The sequence below is a fragment of the Dysidea avara genome, chromosome 4 (assembly GCF_963678975.1).
Source record: "Dysidea avara chromosome 4, odDysAvar1.4, whole genome shotgun sequence".
Classification (NCBI taxonomy): Eukaryota; Metazoa; Porifera; class Demospongiae; order Dictyoceratida; family Dysideidae; genus Dysidea; species Dysidea avara.
Genome location: NC_089275.1, coordinates 46,877,453 through 46,898,829, shown reverse-complemented (window position 1 = coordinate 46,898,829; position 21,377 = coordinate 46,877,453). Strand labels below are relative to the sequence as shown.

The window sequence follows — 21,377 nt, the reverse complement described above, 5'->3', positions numbered from 1 at the left end:
TTCAACCCGTTACACAGCAGTACAATATACAAATCAAGAACTGTTACATTTATTTGTTACTGACAGCATTGTTTTCTTGTACTTTAAGTGGCAAGTTTCTTCCACCATAGGTGTTTTATGCTGGAAAGACTCCTGCATGTCTTCCAAAAGCAAAAGTTCCAGATGGTTGGAATGTAACATACACACCAAATTACTGGTCTAATGAACATACAATGATGATTTATTTCAGAGCCGGCCTTAACCTTAGGCAGCTTGCCTAGGGCTGAGGGGCTGAGGGGGCCTCCGAGCACCAAAAAAAGTGGCCTCGGACTTACAGATTGCATGTACATCTATAATAAAACGCTGCTCATACAGCCAATTGCATTCACATTTCCCTTATATAGCCATACACTAGTGGACAGTTCTAGATCAGCACCAGAAAGCTGGCACAATTACAACTTGTGCATGCAAGATTGGTACACAGAGAGCTGCTGCATAAGCTAGTTTGCATGCCAGAGCAGAAGCATATATACTCACATTCAGGCTCCTATACATTTTAGCTACTAGGTAAGACAGAAATCAGTCGATAATTACTTAAAGATGAGTTCAGTTTAGATTTCTGAACTGGAGTAACAATAGCAATCTTCCACATACCAGGAAAAGTACATGTTGAAACACTTAGTTTTGTGAGGACGATTGTCATGCTATAAGGAGAGGCTTTAACAAACCATGTAGAGATCCCCATCGCCTCATGAACATCCAAAGTTTGAATATATTGCACAACATCATCGATATCAATTTGAACTTCAGAGAGGGGCAATTCAGGAACATCCATACACTCAACATAAGACAATGGTGAGGCAGACAAAGACGGCAGGTCATTAATAGTCCTCTGTGTGATAGTGAGAAAATGCTGATTGGTGGTATCACAAGAAACATTGCGAGTAGTTGTCTGCACCTTCTGGTGAGAAGAGAGATGTTGAAAATTCCCCCAGAACTTATGACAATCATGAGATTAATGTGTAACAAGGTCAGAAAAATACTGTTGTTTAGCAGAGCACACCATATGCTAGTAACCTTGTTACGAAATTTCCTGTAATGCTCTGCTAACCCTGTCTTCAGTGCCTTACAGTGAAGCCAGTTGCATTGTCGCCTGGCTGCAGCAATCGTAAAATCACCACGCCAAGGATTACAAACCTCTAAGTCTCTTTTGTGGGACCAAAACATCTAACAAATAGTTCATAATAAAAGGACGTAAATACTTCAGTGAAAACATTGACATCATAGTTATCAAAAATCTCCGACCATATGCTTTCCATTAAAGATTTATCAAGCAATGACATGTGTCTAGCTTGCTATACCTCTTAGAATATATAAGCAACTTTATGGCTAGATGAATAACTAATTCTTCTTGCACAAAAAGCGTAAGAATGATATGGTGATCACTAACTCTGCAAGGTATAGCAACAGTATTCTGAAAGAAAGTAGGAACATTGGTTAGTATTAAATCAAGCTGTGAACTAGTAGTAACTGTGATAAGAGTTGGTGACTGAACTAACTCAGTGAGATGAAACTGATTCATAAAGGAAAATAATAATTTGGTTTGCTGAGGTGAGGCCTGTGCAATGTCTGAATTCAGATCACCCATAATAATTAGTTTTTGACAAGGATGTAATAATGTTTTTTCACACTCCATTATAAAATAATGATCATAAAAGTGGTAATCAGAAGGTGACCTGTACTCACAACATAAATAGGATTGCTTGCTTGGTATTAGGAAACAGCTCTATCCACAAAGACTCATCTGAAAAATCTTGATGAACATGATAGCGAATTTGATTAGAGAGAAATACAGCAGCAACACCACCTCTACAATTCCTATCTCAATGAACAACAGATAACTCATAGTAACTTCCAAATCAGCTACACTGTCATCTAACCATGTTTCAGAAAGTGTCATAATATCCATTACATTAGAATGGCAAAATGATAGAATTTCATCCAACTTACACAACAAACTTCTGCAATTGAGATTAACTAAACGCAGAAAGGAATGAGTGGTAGTAGGTGAATTGATGGATACATGATTGTCCTCAGTGAATGATGAAGTACATAGAACATTCAAAATCTTCTGTATAAGATAACACAGTCATGGAATGGTAAACAAGTAGTCGAGCAACATGGACAGATGCAGAGCCATGAAAAATCTTCCTGTTGCTGGTAGAAACAACTGATCTTTGTTAACACCACAGCAGGTACAATGCGTCCATAATTTGCAATTGTCACACAACAAGGCACGCTAGTTACTGAGATTTGACCGCCAAACTCCAAACAGCACATGGGTGTCAAGCAGGACCTGGATTAAGAGCAATATCTCCTGGTAAACTGCACCGGTTCTTATGCATATTATTTTTGTCCTCATTTATTTAAACGCTAACATATAGCTAGCTAAAATAGTCATCTTCATTGTGTGTATACTTGACTATGTTGTATTATCATTATTTTGTAACCAGCTATATTGAACACTTATAGCTAGCTAGTACATGTCGCTACTAATATGTGATAGTTCTGAATTGACAAGTGACAATCATCAATAATAATTACACGCAAAAGTATTGCCACTTTATTTGAGCTAGTATTTTACAGTCTGTGCAATAAATGAGATGGTTGTTTATTCACGATCGAAGTTCATGAATGAGTGGCTGACACAGGAACTGTGGGGACAGAGATAATGGAGTTTGTGAGAGGGTTAAAATTTGTAATAAAATTATTCCAGAAAAAATTGATTTGATTTTTTATGGTAACTGTTGGTTAATAATCAATCTTGCGATGATGGAATGGTCACCATCACAGATCCAGCATTCCCACACTGCATTACAGATCCAATGGAATAAGCCTGAGCCATAATACATCCTTCAATAACAAAATGTACAGTGTTATTTTTATTTCAATTAAAGATAGAGACAGTGGAACTCTTTTACCAAATGGGCAGAATTTGTTTCTCTGTCACAGAACATTAGATGGTGTGGATCTACAAGAGATGACCAACAGATGCAGTCTAACCACTTGGTCGGATTGCTAATGGTCTGATGTGATTCAATAATAAAAAAAGCTAATTTCCAATGCTTTGGGATTTCACCAGTGGATATTCTATCTCAATGTTACTCATCACTTTTATACTAGCTACATAATGGTAGTATGTTATCACTATATAGATATTCATATTTAGACTATTAAAAAGTTTCATTGGTAAGTAGGATCACATGTGCACGTTTGGTGTGTGCAATTAGATTAGATGATTTCATTCCTACATGGTGCTGTGAGCAGTCCAATCTGTGCATATAGCCATCCACTTCGTTGTCATGCTTCGAGTTATTTTAACTATGCAATCAACTGGTAACCTGGTGTCAGTTAGAGGCACCACATAAGGTGACAATCAAATCATAATACTCCGTCTCTGCCATTTTTTTCTGCCTAGCTCTGATCCATCAAACTCAACTACTACCAAATATGCCTTTTGTGTTTAGACAAGGTGACTTACAATCCTGGTTAGACTTACAAGTAGGTTGTGGTTCTGACTTTTCAACATGGCCAGTGATCCCAGTGGAATCAGTAACCGATAAAGGCAATACGGGTCAACATAAAAATACTACAATTGCAACATTAATAATAACTATACAAAAGCAAATCTAGAATTAATAGAGAGTTCAACAAAGATTTAAAACTTTTCACTGAATCTGCATTCACAACGTAGTCAGGTAAATCATTCCAGTCATTAAGAATTCTGTACATGTTGAAGAAATAATCGGCCCTACATAAGTCTTTCAGTGCAGGACTCTCCAAAGGAAGTACGTCAAGCATTGAACTTGTGTTTCTCTCATGAAACTCTTTCCATTGTCCAGAACCTTGGCCTTTCTGATGTCAAGAAAGAAGACGTTGCAGCCATCACATTTATGTATGTAGACATCTATATAGCTATATCATGCATGGTGATGTCATGCACATTAAAAATGAGGTTGCATCCTGCAAGTACACGGACAATGATGCAGGCAGGTAAGCTTAACAGCAGAGCTGTGTGCAGCATGCATATGTTCAGAAAAGAATGTTGCATAAATAAGGTTCAGAATCAGAGAGAAGAAAAACGTGACATGATAATAATGGAAAACAAGCAGCTTACACTAAAAAGGTTGTCAAAAACAACAACAACAACAAAACTAACAAACAAACAAAAGTCACCAGCTGGAATCGAACTGAGACCTTGGATTTATAAGGCATGTGCCTTGACCACTTAGCCGGAATCTGGGTGGCCTGCGGATCAAGTCACGATGAGGTTGCCTTTTTTTTCAGCCCTTCTAGATATTTGACCCGTTTCACTTTAGGATATTTAGCTCAAAGATTTTCGCTTAGGCTCCTAGGCTATGGGTAAACACCTCGAACAGGCTCTGCCTTCTGTGTACACCCTCCAGTGCCTAACTGGTAAAGTAGATAATAACAATAACTTCTATGTAACATTAATGGGAGGGAATTAAAAACCATCTTTTTAAAGGCATTAGCTATACGTTGACTGCATGGTGTATGCCGGTGTTTATGCTTGCAGTTTGCATGCATGCTGTTTACTAGTCTGGTGCCACCAACCCTATTTAGGTGCTTATGTGTAGGATCACATGTCGTGTATGAATAGCTTGTACTAATTGATCCATTATTTTTTCACTTAACATTCGGGTGTAACAGACGCCTTCCCTCAAAAAGTACAAATATCGCTTCCGCAGCCTAAACATCAACCACACATAGAAAGTAACTGATTGAGATCCCTAAAGCATCACTGTCGTGATTGGATTCTTCACTATTCATCATCTCTTAATTATGTTGATGCTCTCGCACAATGGGCAAATGGAGTTTAACCCCAGCAAATGTGAATTCTTGAGAATTATCAATAAGAAAAACCCCATTGTCTTCAATTACTGCACCGAAGCTATACCTATTGTCCAAGTTGTATACCAAATGCCTTGGTGTAACAATTTCAAGCAACCTTTCATGGAATGAGCATGTCCAAAGGATTACCACACAGTTAAAAAAAGGTTCTTTATTAAACACCCCTTGGGGTGTTTTATCTACAATTGTTGTCAGGCTCCCTCTTAGGGTGTCCCAGTACACCCTTAAAGGAGTTTCAGTAACACTCACCAACGGTGTTCCAATAAACTTTAAGGTGGTATACATAACACCCCTAGGTGTTTCAATAACGTCTTTAGCAGTGTTCAGTAGTCTTACAATTTTATTAGGGTGATATTAAAAGTACAAGCATTGAAAACTGCTATACATAATGTATAAACTTAACTTCATAACAGTTTATTGTTCTATGCACATTTTCTCCAGATTGGAATAACAGTCTCCAGTTGCAACAGCTACTCATCTTTGAGATTAAACACTTAGTGCTGGAATGGAACTAGTGATGGAAGACTCAGCTACCCTCATCTTCAGGATCGCATCCAGTAATAACCAGAAATGGTTCTGACTGACAATTCGAAACTGCACAGAGTCTACATCGACATCACGTCACTGCAAATGAAAGAATAAAAATATATACCATATAACAAGCATGACAATAGGTACATATTTCAAGGAACTATAGTCTTGGCTGAATACCGCATAATACAAAATTTTGGTGATTTTACTCGAGAAGGAATTTGGTGGATAATATATTGGCGAATAGTTGTGTCATATTGCATTTTTGGCGAATCAAAATCATTTTGCCAAATTAGCCAAAATTTCTCCCACCGTACAGTAAGTAGTACTGGACAATTATTAATTTTGGATGCCAAGAAGCACTACAGCCTATCTAGAGTTGTGAATTTATATGCTAATACATAATTAATGCTTCATGCAGTGAAACTATTAGAGGTTTTATATGTCAACCAAACATAACATTGTGAATGTACACTACAGGTAAACATACCTCAAAATTCTTAAGTAAAACACTATCCTTGCAAACCATCTTGGATGTAACAGATGACAAATCAGCTTCCAAGTACACAATCAGTAACATCTGAGAAAAAGAAGACCTTATTACATACATTCAGTATTCTTAATTGTTATTTACCATCTGGGTGGACAAAGATCATTAGCTACATTCACCAAGAAGTCCCAATAGCTTCTTAAATTATGGCCTGGTCTTACACTAAAATGTTGACATCAATTTTGTTCTCCACATAGGCCAGTTGATAAAAATGAAGTCCTTTATATTGTCGTTAATTGGAACAGTTGCTTTAAACTTGTTTTGTATCTATATACCAAAAGAAAACATAATTTTCAAACTATAACAAACTATTATGGTACACTTACCCAAGTACTTGAGTGCAAAGAGGGGAATTTTGATCAACGACCTCTGACAAAAGTGGACATTCAGTCACTATTAAAGCCAGGCGTTCAGTAGGGTTGAATCCACTTATCTTCGAATTGTACAGTTCCTTTGCCACCCTCTTTTAATAGTTACCCTTCATGGACTGAATAGTGTCGTCACACTCAGCCATCAGAAATTTCCAATCCATTGTCGTTGGACTCCATTCTCAAGTTTTTTAGTTGGTTCATTACTGATACTTTGATCAATTTGTTTGCTACACCCTCCTCTGAATTCTTAATTTCTAAAATAAACCAGTTTATCAAGGTTTTACACTGTACAACATACTGACACAAGTCCACTGTCCATTGTCATCCAGGATCTAGCTGGGTGCCGCTTTTGAACCAGCTTCTGGCACACCACATTGTAAGCTTCTGACTTTGGATGTGCAATGATGCATGTTCTTGGCATCTGAGCTATCTCCTGTCTGCCCTGCCAGTTGTCAAACCAGTGGAAATGGCCTCTAATATTGTCACGAGAATGTATAAAGTTCTACTGAAGATACCAGTCTCATTACGCTGTTCAGAAGTGAACACTTCTAATCGTCGCCAGTTCTTTCTTCACAGCTATAGATCATGTATTATTCACGTCAAAGTTGCCAGGTCGTTACTCACCTTTTCCCACTCTGGGCGCCCAAGCACTGACAGCCGCTGCAGCCGGGTACAAATCGTCTTCCACATTCCCGCTGTCGATGCTGTTAAATTTTGATACATTTCTTTACTATCGAAAGCTGCTCGCACGTTATCGTCTCAACTGCTTCTTTCGGTGGCCATATTACTGATATTGTGCACCTGGTCTCGCACCTGGTACACGCTATATAGTGCGCACTGCCGTTCAAAAGCTGGGCATTCAATGGAACACAATTGGATCGTCAAGTCATCACTTATTCCTTGGTATATTTTGACGTTCTGGAAGGTATGCGTGCCAACACACGGGCCTAGGACTGCAGGGAGTGTAGCTCAGTATCTGCTTGAATTGTCCATTGGCCTTGCCGTTGTCACAAACAACTTTCATTAGTGAACATGTGTTGACATCCATTAGTTCTTGCAATTTTAAAGGTCGGATCAAGTGTATGAAAAATCTCGATAGCTGAGCTTGATGTATAAATTGAACTCACAAACTGGCATTTTGAATCACGTCACAATGTATGATGATGACCACAAGGCTACCCGCCAGCATCACAAAGGAAAATTGCCTTCCATTTTGAACATGATATGGAGTCTCTTAATGATATTATTACATGCCCAGCTGACGACTGGAGTGATTGAAAATCTGATTATGAAGTAGCATTTAATGTGTAGCCTTGTATCAACACTGACATTACCATGCTTATATAATGGATTGCAATCGTATGGCTGACAAATTAGTACGGCACACAGAATTATTTACTTTATCGACTGCATGTACATTCATGCTCATATCTGTGACCTCTGCCTTTTGCACAGTGTACAATTTATATTTTAGATGTCTATAATTGTACGGAATTGAATTATTATTAATGCACACTAAAATCAAATATACAGAATGTACAAACACTATTAGTACTTGTAAAAGCAGTTATTGAATTGTACAATCTAGCAAGCTACAGTACATTGATGGATTGAGTGTGGATAGTATTGCTGATCTGCTCGTCTGCATGCTGAGCTCAGTGTAACATTGTTTAGGCTTCACTGTTGCACTTAACTAAATCAGCAACACTGCATGAGCTTATAATCCTATAGCATCACTGTATGGTGTGTAGACTCATTCCTACATAAAAAGAAATCCATTTCAAATGTATCAGTATAGAGTGTACAATAACACCTTTAATACACCCCAAAGGTGCTTCACTACACCTATTACAATCCAATAACATTATAGGCGTAATATAACACTCCTGGGTGTATATGTACACTTTTAAAGGTGTAGGTGTTCCATAAACACCTTTGTCAGGGTGTAACTGAACACCTCTGTTTTAACAGTGCAACAACCTTAAGGCCAAACAAGTAAACAACTTTTTGTATCGTAACTTATGCAAATGTCCTACTCACATTAAATGTAATTGTTTCAAGATTATGGTTCGTCCAATCATTGAATATGCTGCGTCTGCTTGAAATCCCCACACCTTGTTGAATATAAACAAGCTAGAATCAATCCAGAGAACTGCTGCTGGATTTTGCTTTAATGACTCTTCAAGATGTTCAAGTGTTCATACTAACACGTTGCCTTCTCTTAATCTACCATTGTTACAGGCAAGAACCCACGCTAAATTAAGTACTTTTTCCCGGCAAAATAAACTGTAACCTGTAAAAGAATAAACATTATCAAAAGGTGATAACATCTTGGAACCATAGATTATAGGTGTGTCTATAATCTATGTTAGAACAAAAGATAGTTCTAGAACTGACCAGTGGAGTTATAGTATAATAGACAAACTCAGCTTGTTACTGTTGCACTTTTCTCGACGGCGCCAGACTAGCGGTCTAGCTACAATTAACTTGAGAATTCCAGCGAATGACCCTAATTGCGCTAATCGCGTCAGTTGTGACGGCAGTTAATTCGGAGCTTCATCATAACCGAGGTAATTCTTAGATGATGCATATGAATATGCTTCCGATACGTGCACCAGCTGTCGAGAAAATTCAGTCAGTGTTGCCATCGGAATTTCTAAACCTGCATGGGGTTTAGCTATAAGTCTATAGCTATGATCACACAGCCAGACGGCTTTCGTCAGCATAGATTCATAAACCTCAGGTACCTTGGCTTTTTAAATCTATGGCTTCAGAGCATAGCTCAGTTGCCGGGGATTCCAAGTGATTTGTGTTGGATTCCGGCAGTTCACACACACGCACGACACACTGCACGCACCACGCACACACTCAACAAAATTCATTTAGGGATTGGGTCTAGACAACTAATTTTAGCTTTCAGTAGGACCCCTGACCTCGGAAATACCGGCATCAGTTTCGGTATGAAATTATCTACCACTCCGTGCGTGCTGATCGTTGCAGTCGTCCTACTCTACATTTCTGTTCACTACGCTCCTCATTCGCTGTACGAAGGACAGCAGCGAGTTAGAACTGTACGGTGTATTTGTAGCAACTTTACCTCAAACTTTACAACTATGAGAGCTGCCAACCCCTCGCTGGCTTCCTCAACAGCTGTTGCACAGACCAAGGAGAAACTGGGACCTACCTTTTTACTGATACTGGTGCCTATTCGACCACAGGCCCTTGAACAACGTACACTAATAAGGACCACATGGTATAAAGGATTTAGTGACAGCAAAGATGTGATGCTTAGATATCTCATGGGGTTGAAGGGGTTAAATGCTAGTGACATATCACGACTACATGATGAGAACAGGCAGTATAAAGACCTGGTCTTTATGGAAGACTTTGAAGAAGGTTACAGAGCACTTACTAACAAAACAGCATTACTGTTTAGGTGGGCATATGAGAATGTTGACTATACTTACCTGATGAAATGTGATGATGATACATTTGTATACGTTCATAATATGATTGTTGAACTGAGGAAAAGACCAACCACTGGAAGATTGTATTATGGTGCAATGGTGTTGAATACTACACCAAAACTTAACCCAAATAGCAAGTGGAGGGACACAACATGGGATCTAGCTAAAACTTACTTGCCATATGCCAGAGGTGGTTGTTATATTTTATCAGCTGATCTGGTTACGTTAATGGCTAAAGAGTTTCGCCACCTGAAGTGGTATCCAAACGAGGATGTATCTGTAGGCTCATGGCTGGCAGGATTTGACTACGAGAGAAGAGATGATGATTTGTTTTGTTACGTCACTAAAACCAAGAATGTTCATCCTTGTCTTAAAGGCTATCATGTGGCACATTTGTTTCATGGACAATCCTGGCCAAAACTGCAACAATTATTTCATGAACTACAATCACAGATTCCAGTTGTACATGTGACTTTAGATTGAAGGAAGTGTGGTATGTGTTGGCACTTTAATTTATTCAAAATAAGAAGAAAACATTAATTTTTGTTTATCAAGAAATGTACATAATGATTACAGTACTAAGAAATAAACTTACTCGTTTGTATGTAATGTCATGTAGATAATTAAGCCTGCAGTTGTGGTGTCGTCAATTAATTCCACTAATACTGTACATTTCCATTGGAAGAATCTTAACATTTATGAATGAGGGCTTATCCAAGCAGCCACCAGGACCCATTGAGTCTGTCCAACAAATTCTGCGTTGATAGGTTAGGACTTATATCTTGATGTCTTAACTGAGGTGCTCTATATATATTAGCTTTTCTCTTTACAGGGAGCTTGATCCAACCATGGCAACTAAGTGGTGATTGGGGCACTTGACCTCACAACATCTGAGGGTTATGTGCTTTCTTCATATTATAGTTATGACTAGGGATGCTGATCACCCTGGGGATAAATAGGACAGGACTCGGGGCAAAGCATGCAGAGTAAGAATCCTATGTATTTCATATAGATTTATGCATGCGTATTTCTAATTATACCATAAGAAATATTGAATTTGTTTGCTAAGAAAAAGCTTACTGACCATGGACACAATACTGAGTTACTCGCTGTTTAAACTGATTATCCAATTATTTGCACGTTTTTAACACTTTACAGAAACAAGATCAAGATACTCTAATAGAGCGGTCATTTACTCTAATACAGCAGAAATAGTTTATATACTCTCAACATCTTGAGGATAATACAACACTCAATTGTGCATTGTACACAACTCCTTAGATTGATACTCTCTAATAGAGCAGTCACTTTGTAGTGAAATACTCTAATAGAGCATTCACTGATTAAAGTTTTCCAAGATAAGGCCATGAAAAGTTAATTATATGTTTCTGGTTCCCTTCCTGGTTATTTAATTGCTGAATGAATTGTGCAATTACCATACAATAATTTATAACATTTTATATCTGTTGAAAGGTTATCGTGTTTTGTAAACACTCTTGTCTTATAAAGATGCACTAACTTCATACATTAACTTTGTTTTTCCCTATAACACCATGTACTGCTATGCTATATGTCTAATATAGTGTACCATATCAGAAAGTTGCAAAAAAAAGGTCATGATTACCTGATCACCTGGTCACCTGATCACCTGGTCACCTGATCACCTGGTCAATTTTGGGGAATTGGTAGGACCAGAACATATAATTAACTTTGCACGGCCTAATTGTAAGAAATCTTGCTAACTTAGGAGCATAATGCAAGCAATATAATATATATATTATATTATAATGGGAACACTGAAGAGCATAATAGGTGAAAATCTTGGGATATTCCTGAAAGCATTTTGGGCAAACTTTTGAGCATAATAAATATATTTGGGCAAAAGCATAATTGGTTCAAGCTTAATCACTAGCCCTGCAGACCAGCCTGGGAAACATTTAATTTTACTCTAATTAAACATCACTGGCCATGGCCATGCAAGACTGGCCTTTAGGTAGTATGAATATGAATTAGTATGGAGCCCTTGTTTTGTGTCCTCCATGCAGTCATGCAAGGTATTGAGTCATTGAGAGCTCAAGTTTAAAGTAACAAAATTAAATTAAATCTGAATTGCCGCATACGGCTAATGGATTCTCTATCTGACATGATTTCTGATTGCAAGCTTTAGAATGACCCTGGACATTATTAGTACAAGAAACAGGAGTATATATGGAAACCTGTAGAAGAGTGTTTTCATATCAACATTGTAATAATTACATCTGTGTGGCTAGGAGGTTGTTATAATCTTATATCGATATATCTTTGTATGTTTTGTACACGTCGCAGCAGTATCAGTATACGCTACCTATAAGTAGATAATTATAATGATAACACGCATGTTATGGTGAATGTGATAGATTCTGAACACCTCATGAAACTGTCAAACCCGATTTTGCCAATTTGTCCCCCTTATACTTCATTGCATAATAGATGGAGTAATAGTAAGGAAATGGAATTTTTGCAAACTCAGCTGGTCACATCTATAGATTAACTTAAAAAATCTGAACTGTACCTGTACATGTATTAGTATGTACATAACAACACTGAGCATGCAAGGTTGTTACTAAGCAACATTTAAACTGGGGGTGTGACATACAAACCATTCTGTTAAATTCTAATGATCAAAAGGGTTTTAAAAACCAGAAGATATGTACAGAGGCTACAGTAACAGAAACATATCTTGGTGTAGAAGTGATACCAAAACGGCATTGATATGACAAGTTTCTTCTTCAAAGCAGTATAGCAAGTGAAATGCCCAGTGGTGTTAGTTGTACAGGTAGTACTCTGGGTGAATGACACTGTTTCCATTGCCATTCAGAGTTGTATACAATAAATACACCACACACACACACACACACACACACACACACACACACACACACACACACACACACACACACACACACACACACACACACACACACACACACACACACACACACACACACACACACACACACACACACACACACACACACACACACTGACAGATCAGAGAAAGGCAACACCATTGAATGGTTGGTCTCTCTAGTGTGATCCACCATGTGTTTGTTGACATAGTGACCACAGAACACTTGTAAGGGAACGCAGTCAAACTACATATATATATATATAGGTACTTAATACATTTCTACACTTTGCAGAATTTATAATGACAGCAATTTTGGGATGCCATTTCCTTTAGGGGTGCTCCTTACTAATAAGCACTTCTGCACTTAGTGATACCTGATAACACACTAGACGTATCCAGTTCTCACTGGAATCTCCACAAGTGATAAAAAGTTGTTTGGGCTTTTAGTGATCTAATGAAGACCTAGTTGATTGTGTTTGAACTGCAAACACTCTTGTCTTTGTGTACATGTGTATGCCATCACTGGATCACATGATCTACACTGTGCTCACATGACTACTAAGTTCTAGTTGCTCTAGTAGTTCAGTGACATTATCCTTCCTGGTGGATGGCTGTTTTGCACTAGTATAATCACACTGTTATACAACAAGCTTGAAAAGCCCAGGAAAGTAGTAAACAACCCACCTACACTGTTATGATGTGAAATAATGTCCTGACCCTAACTGCAATTAAATGTGTGGTTGTTCAGTACTAACAATTACTCCATTACATTGTTATACATATGTGATCTGCAGAGTGAAAACCCAACTTGTTTGCATTTTCCTCGCACTTCATCTATGACTTTCTTGTTGTCCAGAGGGAAAACTGTTAAAGTTTCAGTCTTATCTGGTAAGTGTGTTCAGAGTTATAGCAATAAACAACAAGAAGAACAAACTATTGATTTGTACAGTGCCTACACGGGAAAAAATACAGGCAATTGATCATAAGTCTCAAATGCAATGGGCTACAGGGTTGAGACTTGTGTCATTCCATTCACCATGAACTGGGGCATTCATCAAGGTAGAGTTTTTGGCCTAAATACATCCATGCTATTAAGCAAGAAGGCTGTTCAAGCTTAGAAACAGTGACAATAAGTTGCATTTTACTGTAATGTAACCAAACACACATAACTCACATTATTTTGCTTCATAGGTAGTAGGTGAACTGATGGATACATGATTGTCCTCAGTGAATGATGAAGTACATAGAACATTCAAAATCTTCTGTATAAGATAACACAGTCATGGAATGGTAAACAAGTAATCGAGCAACATGGACAGATGCAGAGCCATGAAAAATCTTCCTGTTGCTGGTAGAAACAACTGATCTTTGTTAACACCACAGCAGGTACAATGCGTCCATAATTTGCAATTGTCACACAACAAGGCACGCTAGTTACTGAGATTTGACCGCCAGACTGCAAACAGCACATGGGTGTCAAGCAGGACCTGGATTAAGAGCAATATCTCCTGGTAAACTGCACCGGTTCTTATGCATATTATTTTTGTCCTCATTTATTTAAACGCTAACATATAGCTAGCTAAAATAGTCATCTTCATTGTGTGTATACTTGACTATGTTGTATTATCATTATTTTGTAACCAGCTATATTGAACACTTATAGCTAGCTAGTACATGTCGCTACTAATATGTGATAGTTCTGAATTGACAAGTGACAATCATCAATAATAATTACACGCAAAAGTATTGCCACTTTATTTGAGCTAGTATTTTACAGTCTGTGCAATAAATGAGATGGTTGTTTATTCACGATCGAAGTTCATGAATGAGTGGCTGACACAGGAACTGTGGGGACAGAGATAATGGAGTTTGTGAGAGGGTTAAAATTTGTAATAAAATTATTCCAGAAAAAATTGATTTGATTTTTTATGGTAACTGTTGGTTAATAATCAATCTTGTGATGATGGAATGGTCACCATCACAGATCCAGCATTCCCACGCTGCATTACAGATCCAATGGAATAAACCTGAGCCATAATACATCCTTCAATAACAAAATGTACAATGTTATTTTTATTTCAATTAAAGATGGAGACTGTGGAACTCTTTTACCAAATGGGCAGAATTTGTTTCTCTGTCACAGAACATTAGATGGTGTGGATCTACAAGAGATGACCAACAGATGCAGTCTAACCACTTGGTCGGATTGCTAATGGTCTGATGTGATTCAATAATAAAAAAAAGCTAATTTCCAATGCTTTGGGATTTCACCAGTGGATATTCTATCTCAATGTTACTCATCACTTTTATACTAGCTACATAGTATGTTATCACTATATAGATATTCATATTTAGACTATTAAAAAGTTACATTGGTAAGTAGGATCACATGTGCACGTCTGGTGTGTACAATTAGATTAGATGATTTCATTCCTACATGGTGCTGTGAGCAGTCCAATCTGTGTATATAGCCATCCACTTCGTTGTCATGCTTCGAGTTATTTTAACTATGTAATCAACTGGTAATCTGGTGTCAGTTAGAGGTACCACATAAGGTGACAATCAAATCATAATACTCCGTTTCTGCCATTTTTTTCTGCCTAGCTCTGATCCATCAAACTCAACTACTACCAAATATGCCTTTTGTGTTTAGACAAGGTGACTTACAATCCTGGTTAGACTTACAAGTAGGTTGTGGTTCTGACTTTTCAGCATGGCCAGTGATCCCAGTGGAATCAGTAACCGATAAAGGCAATACGGGTCAACATAAAAATACTACATTTGCAACATTAATAATAACTATACAAAAGCAAATCTAGAATTAATTGAGAGTTCAACAAAGATTCAAAACTTTTCACTGAATCTGCATTCACAACGTAGTCAGGTAAATCATTCCAGTCATTAAGAATTCTGTACATGTTGAAGAAATAATCGGCCCTACATAAGTCTTTCAGTGCAGGACTCTCCAAAGGAAGTACTTCAAGCATTGAACTTGTGTTTCTCTCATGAAACTCTCTCCATTGTCCAGAACCTTGGCCTTTCTGATGTCAAGAAAGAAGACGTTGCAGCCATCACATTTATGTATGTAGACATCTATATAGCTATATCATGCATGGTGATGTCATGCACATTAAAAATGAGGTTGCATCCTGCAAGTACACGGGCAATGATGCAGGCAGGTAAGCTTAACAGCAGAGCTGTGTGTAGCATATTCAGAAAAGAATGTTGGTTCAGAATCAGAGAGAAGAAAAACGTGACATGATAATAATGGAAAACAAGCTTTCACTAAAAAGGTTGTCAAAAACAACAACAACAAAACTAACAAACAAACAAAAGTCACCAGCTGGAATCGAACTGAGACCTTGGATTTATAAGGCATGTGCCTTGGCCACTTAGCTAAAACTTCTATGTAACATTAATGGGAGGGAATTAAAACCATCTTTTTAAAAGCATTAGCTATACGTTGACTGCATGGTGTAGGCCGGTGTTTATGCTTGCAGTTTGCATGCATGCTGTTTACTAGTCTGGTGCCACCAACCCTATTTAGGTGCTTATGTGTAGGATCACATGTTGTGTATGAATAGCTTGTACTAATTGATCCATTATTTTTTCACTTAACATTCGGGTGTAACAGACGCCTTCCCTCAGAAAGTACAAATATTGCTTCCGTAGCCTAAACATCAACCACGCATAGAAAGTAACTGATTGAGATCCCTAAAGCATCACTGTCATGATTGGATTCTTCACTATTCATCATCTCTTAATAATTATGTTGATGCTCTTGCACAATGGGCAAATGGAGTTTAACCCCAGCAAATGTAATAAGAAAAACCCCATTGTCTTCAATTACTGCACCGAAGCTATACCTATTGTCCAAGTTGTATACCAAATGCCTTGGTGTAACAATTTCAAGCAACCTTTCACGGAATGAGCATGTCCAAAGGATTACCAACAAGCTTAAGGCCAAACAAGTAAACAACTTTTTGTATCGTAACTTATGCAAATGTCCTACTCACATTAAATGTAATTGTTTCAAGATTATGGTTCGTCCAATCATTGAATATGCTGCGTCTGCTTGAAATCCCCACACCTTGTTGAATATAAACAAGCTAGAATCAATCCAGAGAACTGCTGCTGGATTTTGCTTTAATGACTCTTCAAGATGTTCAAGTGTTCATACTAATACGTTGCCTTCTCTTAATCTACCATTGTTACAGGCAAGAACCCACGCTAAATTAAGTACTTTTTCCCGGCAAAATAAACTGTAACCTGTAAAAGAATAAACATTATCAAAAGGTGATAACATCTTGGAACCATAGATTATAGGTGTGTCTAAAATCTATGTTAGAACAAAAGATAGTTCTAGAACTGACCAGTGGAGTTATAGTATAATAGACAAACTCAGCTTTATTTTGTTGTTACCGTTGCACTTTTCTCGACGGCGCCAGACTAGCGGATTAGCTACAATTAACTTGAGAATTCCAGCGAATTTTTGTCTGACCCTAATTGCGCTAATCGCGTCAGTTGTGATGGCAGTTAATTAGGAGCTTCATCATAACCGAGGTAATTCTTAGATGATGCATATAAGTGTGCCGTTTGGCACAAAAAATATGCTTCTGATACGTGCACCAGCTGGCGAGAAAATTCAGTCAGTGTTGCCATCGGAATTTCTAAACCTGCATGGGGTTTAGCTATAAATCTATAGCTATGATCACACAGCCAGACGGCTTTCGTCAGCATAGATTTATAAACCCCAGGTGCCTTGGCTTTTTAAATCTATATGGTTTCAGAGCATAGCTAATTTTAGTTGCCGTGGATTCCAAGTGATTTGTGTTGGATTCCGGCAGTTCACACACACTGCACGCACCACGCACACACACACACACACATTCAACAAAATTAATTTAGGAATTGGGTCTAGACAACTAATTTTAGCTTTCAGTAGGACCGGGCCAGTGGCGGATCCAGGGGGGGCACGGGGGGCACGTGCCCCCCCCCCCCCCCCCCCCCCTCCCTTAAAAAAAATGTATATAAGATCGAGATACTGTAATAGAGCAGTCAATCACCAATCACTCTAATAAAGCAGTATGGGGAAGTGTAGCTTACTTAGGAAGCTATAAATAGGATTTTATTTTACATAACATACGTGATATAATATATTTGGTAAAGGATATAATATATTTGGTAAAGGATATAATAGAGAAGTTCCCTACAGCAGCGTGATGTCTTGGCTACGTTGTCGCATCAGCTTCTCGTTGCTCCGCTCAGCGATTGCGTGCCTTAGGGGGGCGCGCTCCCACAGTGGTTGTCCCATCAGCCATAGGGCACTTGACCTCGTACTATCAGAGGGTCGGGTGCCTTCCCCCTAATTATTTAAATTGCTCCCTTTAATCTCAGTCCAATTTTTTTGTCTAGCACTTCAACATCTAGTGCTAGGGGTGGTGGCAAGGGGTGCTGGTTACCCCGGGAAAATAAAAAATAAATAAATAAATAATAATAAAAAAAAAGGAGGATATAATAACTAGCTATTATTGTTGTGACCTTTTTTTTTTTTTTTTTTTTTTTTTTACTCTTCAACTTTTTTTCAGCAAGGTGCCCCCCTCTTTCCAGACTCTTGATCCGCCCCTGGACCCCTGACCTCGGAAATACCGGCATCAGTTTTGGTATGAAATTATCTACCACTCCGTGCGTGCTGATCGTTGCAGTCGTCCTACTCTACATTTCCGTTCACTACGCTCCTCATTCGCTGTACGAAGGACAGCAGCGAGTTAGAACTGTACGGTGTATTTGTAGCAACTTTACCTCAAACTTTACAACTATGAGAGCTGCCAACCCCTCGCTGGCTTCCTCAACAGCTGTTGCACAGACCAAGGAGAAACTGGGACCTACCTTTTTACTGATACTGGTGCCTATTCGACCACAGGCCCTTGAACAACGTACACTAATAAGGACCACATGGTATAAAGGATTTAGTGACAGCAAAGATGTGATGCTTAGATATCTCATGGGATTGAAGGGGTTAAATGTTAGTGACATATCACGACTACATGATGAGAACAGGCAGTATAGAGACCTGGTCTTTATGGAAGACTTTGAAGAAGGTTACGGAGCACTTACTAACAAAACAGCATTACTGTTTAGGTGGGCATATGAGAATGTTGACTATACTTACCTGATGAAGTGTGATGATGATACATTTGTATATGTTTACAATATGATTGTTGAACTGGGGAAAAGACCAACCACTGGAAGATTGTATTATGGTGCAATGGTGTTGAATACTACACCAAAACTTAACCCAAATAGCAAGTGGAGGGACACAACATGGGATCTAGCTAAAACTTACTTGCCATATGCCAGAGGTGGTTGTTATATTTTATCAGCTGATCTGGTTACGTTAATGGCTAAAGAGTTTCGCCACCTGAAGTGGTATCCAAACGAGGATGTATCTGTAGGCTCATGGCTGGCAGGATTTGACTACGAGAGAAGAGATGATGATTTGTTTTGTTACAATACTAAAACCAAGAACGTTCATCCTTGTCGTAAAGACTATCGTGTGGCACATTTGTTTCATGGACAATCCTGGCCAAAACTGCAACAATTATTTCATGAACTACAATCACAGATTCCAGTTGTACATGTGACTTTAGATTGAAGGAAGTGTGGTATGTGTTGGCACTTTAATTTATTCAAAATAAGAAGAAAACATTAATTTTTGTTTATCAAGAAATGTACATAATGATTACAGTACTAAGAAATAAACCTACTCGTTTGTATGTAATGTCATGTTGATAATTAAGCCTGCAGTTGTGGTGTCATCAATTAATTCCACTAATACTGTATATTTCCATTGGAAGAATCTTAACATTTATGAATGAGGGCTTATCCAAGCAGCCACCAGGACCCATTGAGTCTGTCCAACAAATTCTGCGTTGATAGGTTAGGACTTATATCTTGATGTCTTAACTGAGGTGCTCTATATATATTAGCTTTTCTCTTTACAGGGAGCTTGATCCAACCATGGCAACTAAGTGGTGATTGGGGCACTTGACCTCACAACATCTGAGGGTCATGTGCTTTCTTCATATTATAGTTATGACAAGGGATGCTGATCACCCTGGGGATAAATAGGACAGGACTCGGGGCAAAGCATGCAGAGTAAGAATCCTATGTATTTCATATAGATTTATGCATGCGTATTTCTAATTATACCATAAGAAATATTGAATTTGTTTGCTAAGAAAAAGCTTACTGACCATGGACACAATACTGAGTTACTCGCTGTTTAAACTGATTATCCAATTATTTGCACGTTTTTAACACTTTACAGAAACAAGATCAAGATACTCTAATAGAGCGGTCATTTACTCTAATACAGCAGAAATAGTTTATATACTCTCAACATCTTGAGGATAATACAACACTCAATTGTGCATTGTACACAACTCCTTAGATTGATACTCTCTAATAGAGCAGTCACTTTGTAGTGAAATACTCTAATAGAGCATTCACTGATTAAAGTTTTCCAAGATAAGGCCATGAAAAGTTAATTATATGTTTCTGGTTCCCTTCCTGGTTATTTAATTGCTGAATGAATTGTGCAATTACCATACAATAATTTATAACATTTTATATCTGTTGAAAGGTTATCGTGTTTTGTAAACACTCTTGTCTTATAAAGATGCACTAACTTCATACATTAACTTTGTTTTTCCCTATAACACCATGTACTGCTATGCTATATGTCTAATATAGTGTACCATATCAGAAAGTTGCAAAAAAAAGGTCATGATTACCTGATCACCTGGTCACCTGATCACCTGGTCACCTGATCACCTGGTCACCTGATCACCTGGTCACCTGGTCAATTTTGGGGAATTGGTAGGACCAGAACATATAATTAACTTTGCACGGCCTAATTGTAAGAAATCTTGCTAACTTAGGAGCATAATGCAAGCAATATAATATATATTATATTATAATGGGAACACTGAAGAGCATAATAGGTGAAAATCTTGGGATATTCCTGAAAGCATTTTGGGCAAACTTTTGAGCATAATAAATATATTTGGGCAAAAGCATAATTGGTTCAAGCTTAATCACTAGCCCTGCAGACCAGCCTGGGAAACATTTAATTTTACTCTAATTAAACATCACTGGCCATGGCCATGCAAGACTGGCCTTTAGGTAGTATGAATATGAATTAGTATGGAGCCCTTGTTTTGTGTCCTCCATGCAGTCATGCAAGGTATTGAGTCATTGAGAGCTCAAGTTTAAAGTAACAAAATTAAATTAAATCTGAATTGCCGCATACAGCTAGTGGATTCTCCATCTGACATGATTTCTGATTGCAAGCTTCAGGACATTATTAGTACAAGAAACAGGAGTATGCATGGAAACCTGTAGTAGAGTGTTTTCATATCAACATTGTAATAATTACATCTGTGTGGTTAGGAGGTTGGTATAATCTTATATCGATATATCTTTGTATGTTTTGTACACGTCGCAACAGTATCAGTATACGCTACCTATAAGTAGCTAATTATAATGATAACACACATGTTATGGTGAATGTGATAGATTCTGAACACTTCATGAAACTGGTGAACCCAATTTTGCAAATTTGTCCCCCTTGCTTCATTGCATAATAGATGGAG

At 38.0% G+C, this 21,377-nt stretch overlaps 2 protein-coding genes and 2 long non-coding RNA genes across 7 annotated transcripts; 2 read left to right on the top strand and 2 right to left on the bottom strand.

The window, feature by feature from the left end:
• Positions 1–5,241: 5,241 nt before the first annotated feature.
• Positions 5,242–7,243, bottom strand: LOC136252483 (uncharacterized). Of its 3 annotated transcripts, none has more exons than XR_010699585.1 (6): positions 6,988–7,243; positions 6,662–6,939; positions 6,319–6,617; positions 6,077–6,259; positions 5,933–6,022; positions 5,242–5,535 (listed from the first exon to the last, which is right to left on the bottom strand). It is a non-coding gene; the product is annotated as an uncharacterized lncRNA (long non-coding RNA). The 3 variants fall into 3 exon arrangements; XR_010699586.1 differs by having other exon boundaries at positions 6,666–6,939; XR_010699584.1 differs by having other exon boundaries at positions 6,319–6,939.
• A 313-nt stretch (positions 7,244–7,556) lies between these two features.
• On the bottom strand, positions 7,557–9,036 carry LOC136252486 (uncharacterized). Its single transcript, XR_010699588.1, has 3 exons — positions 8,761–9,036; positions 8,404–8,656; positions 7,557–8,122 (listed from the first exon to the last, which is right to left on the bottom strand). It is a non-coding gene; the product is annotated as an uncharacterized lncRNA (long non-coding RNA).
• Positions 9,037–9,285: 249 nt separating this feature from the next.
• LOC136252481 (beta-1,3-galactosyltransferase 6-like) lies at positions 9,286–10,415 on the top strand. The gene has a single exon (XM_066044916.1). The coding sequence runs from the start codon at positions 9,324–9,326 to the stop codon at positions 10,311–10,313; it is 990 nt and encodes a 329-aa protein (XP_065900988.1). The 5' UTR covers positions 9,286–9,323; the 3' UTR covers positions 10,314–10,415.
• Positions 10,416–18,326: 7,911 nt separating this feature from the next.
• Positions 18,327–19,876, top strand: LOC136252480 (beta-1,3-galactosyltransferase 6-like). Of its 2 annotated transcripts, none has more exons than XM_066044915.1 (2): positions 18,327–19,659; positions 19,725–19,876. In XM_066044915.1, the coding sequence occupies exon 1, from the start codon at positions 18,386–18,388 to the stop codon at positions 19,373–19,375; it is 990 nt and encodes a 329-aa protein (XP_065900987.1). In that variant the 5' UTR covers positions 18,327–18,385; the 3' UTR covers positions 19,376–19,659; positions 19,725–19,876. The 2 variants fall into 2 exon arrangements, with proteins under 2 accessions (XP_065900987.1, XP_065900986.1); XM_066044914.1 differs by having other exon boundaries at positions 19,710–19,876.
• Positions 19,877–21,377: the final 1,501 nt, after the last annotated feature.

Excerpts from the sequence above, each read along its gene's own strand:
- LOC136252480 (XM_066044915.1), top strand. The coding sequence starts at position 18,386 with ATGAAATTATCTACCACTCCGTGCGTGCTGATCGTTGCAGTCGTCCTA.
- LOC136252481 (XM_066044916.1), top strand. The coding sequence starts at position 9,324 with ATGAAATTATCTACCACTCCGTGCGTGCTGATCGTTGCAGTCGTCCTA.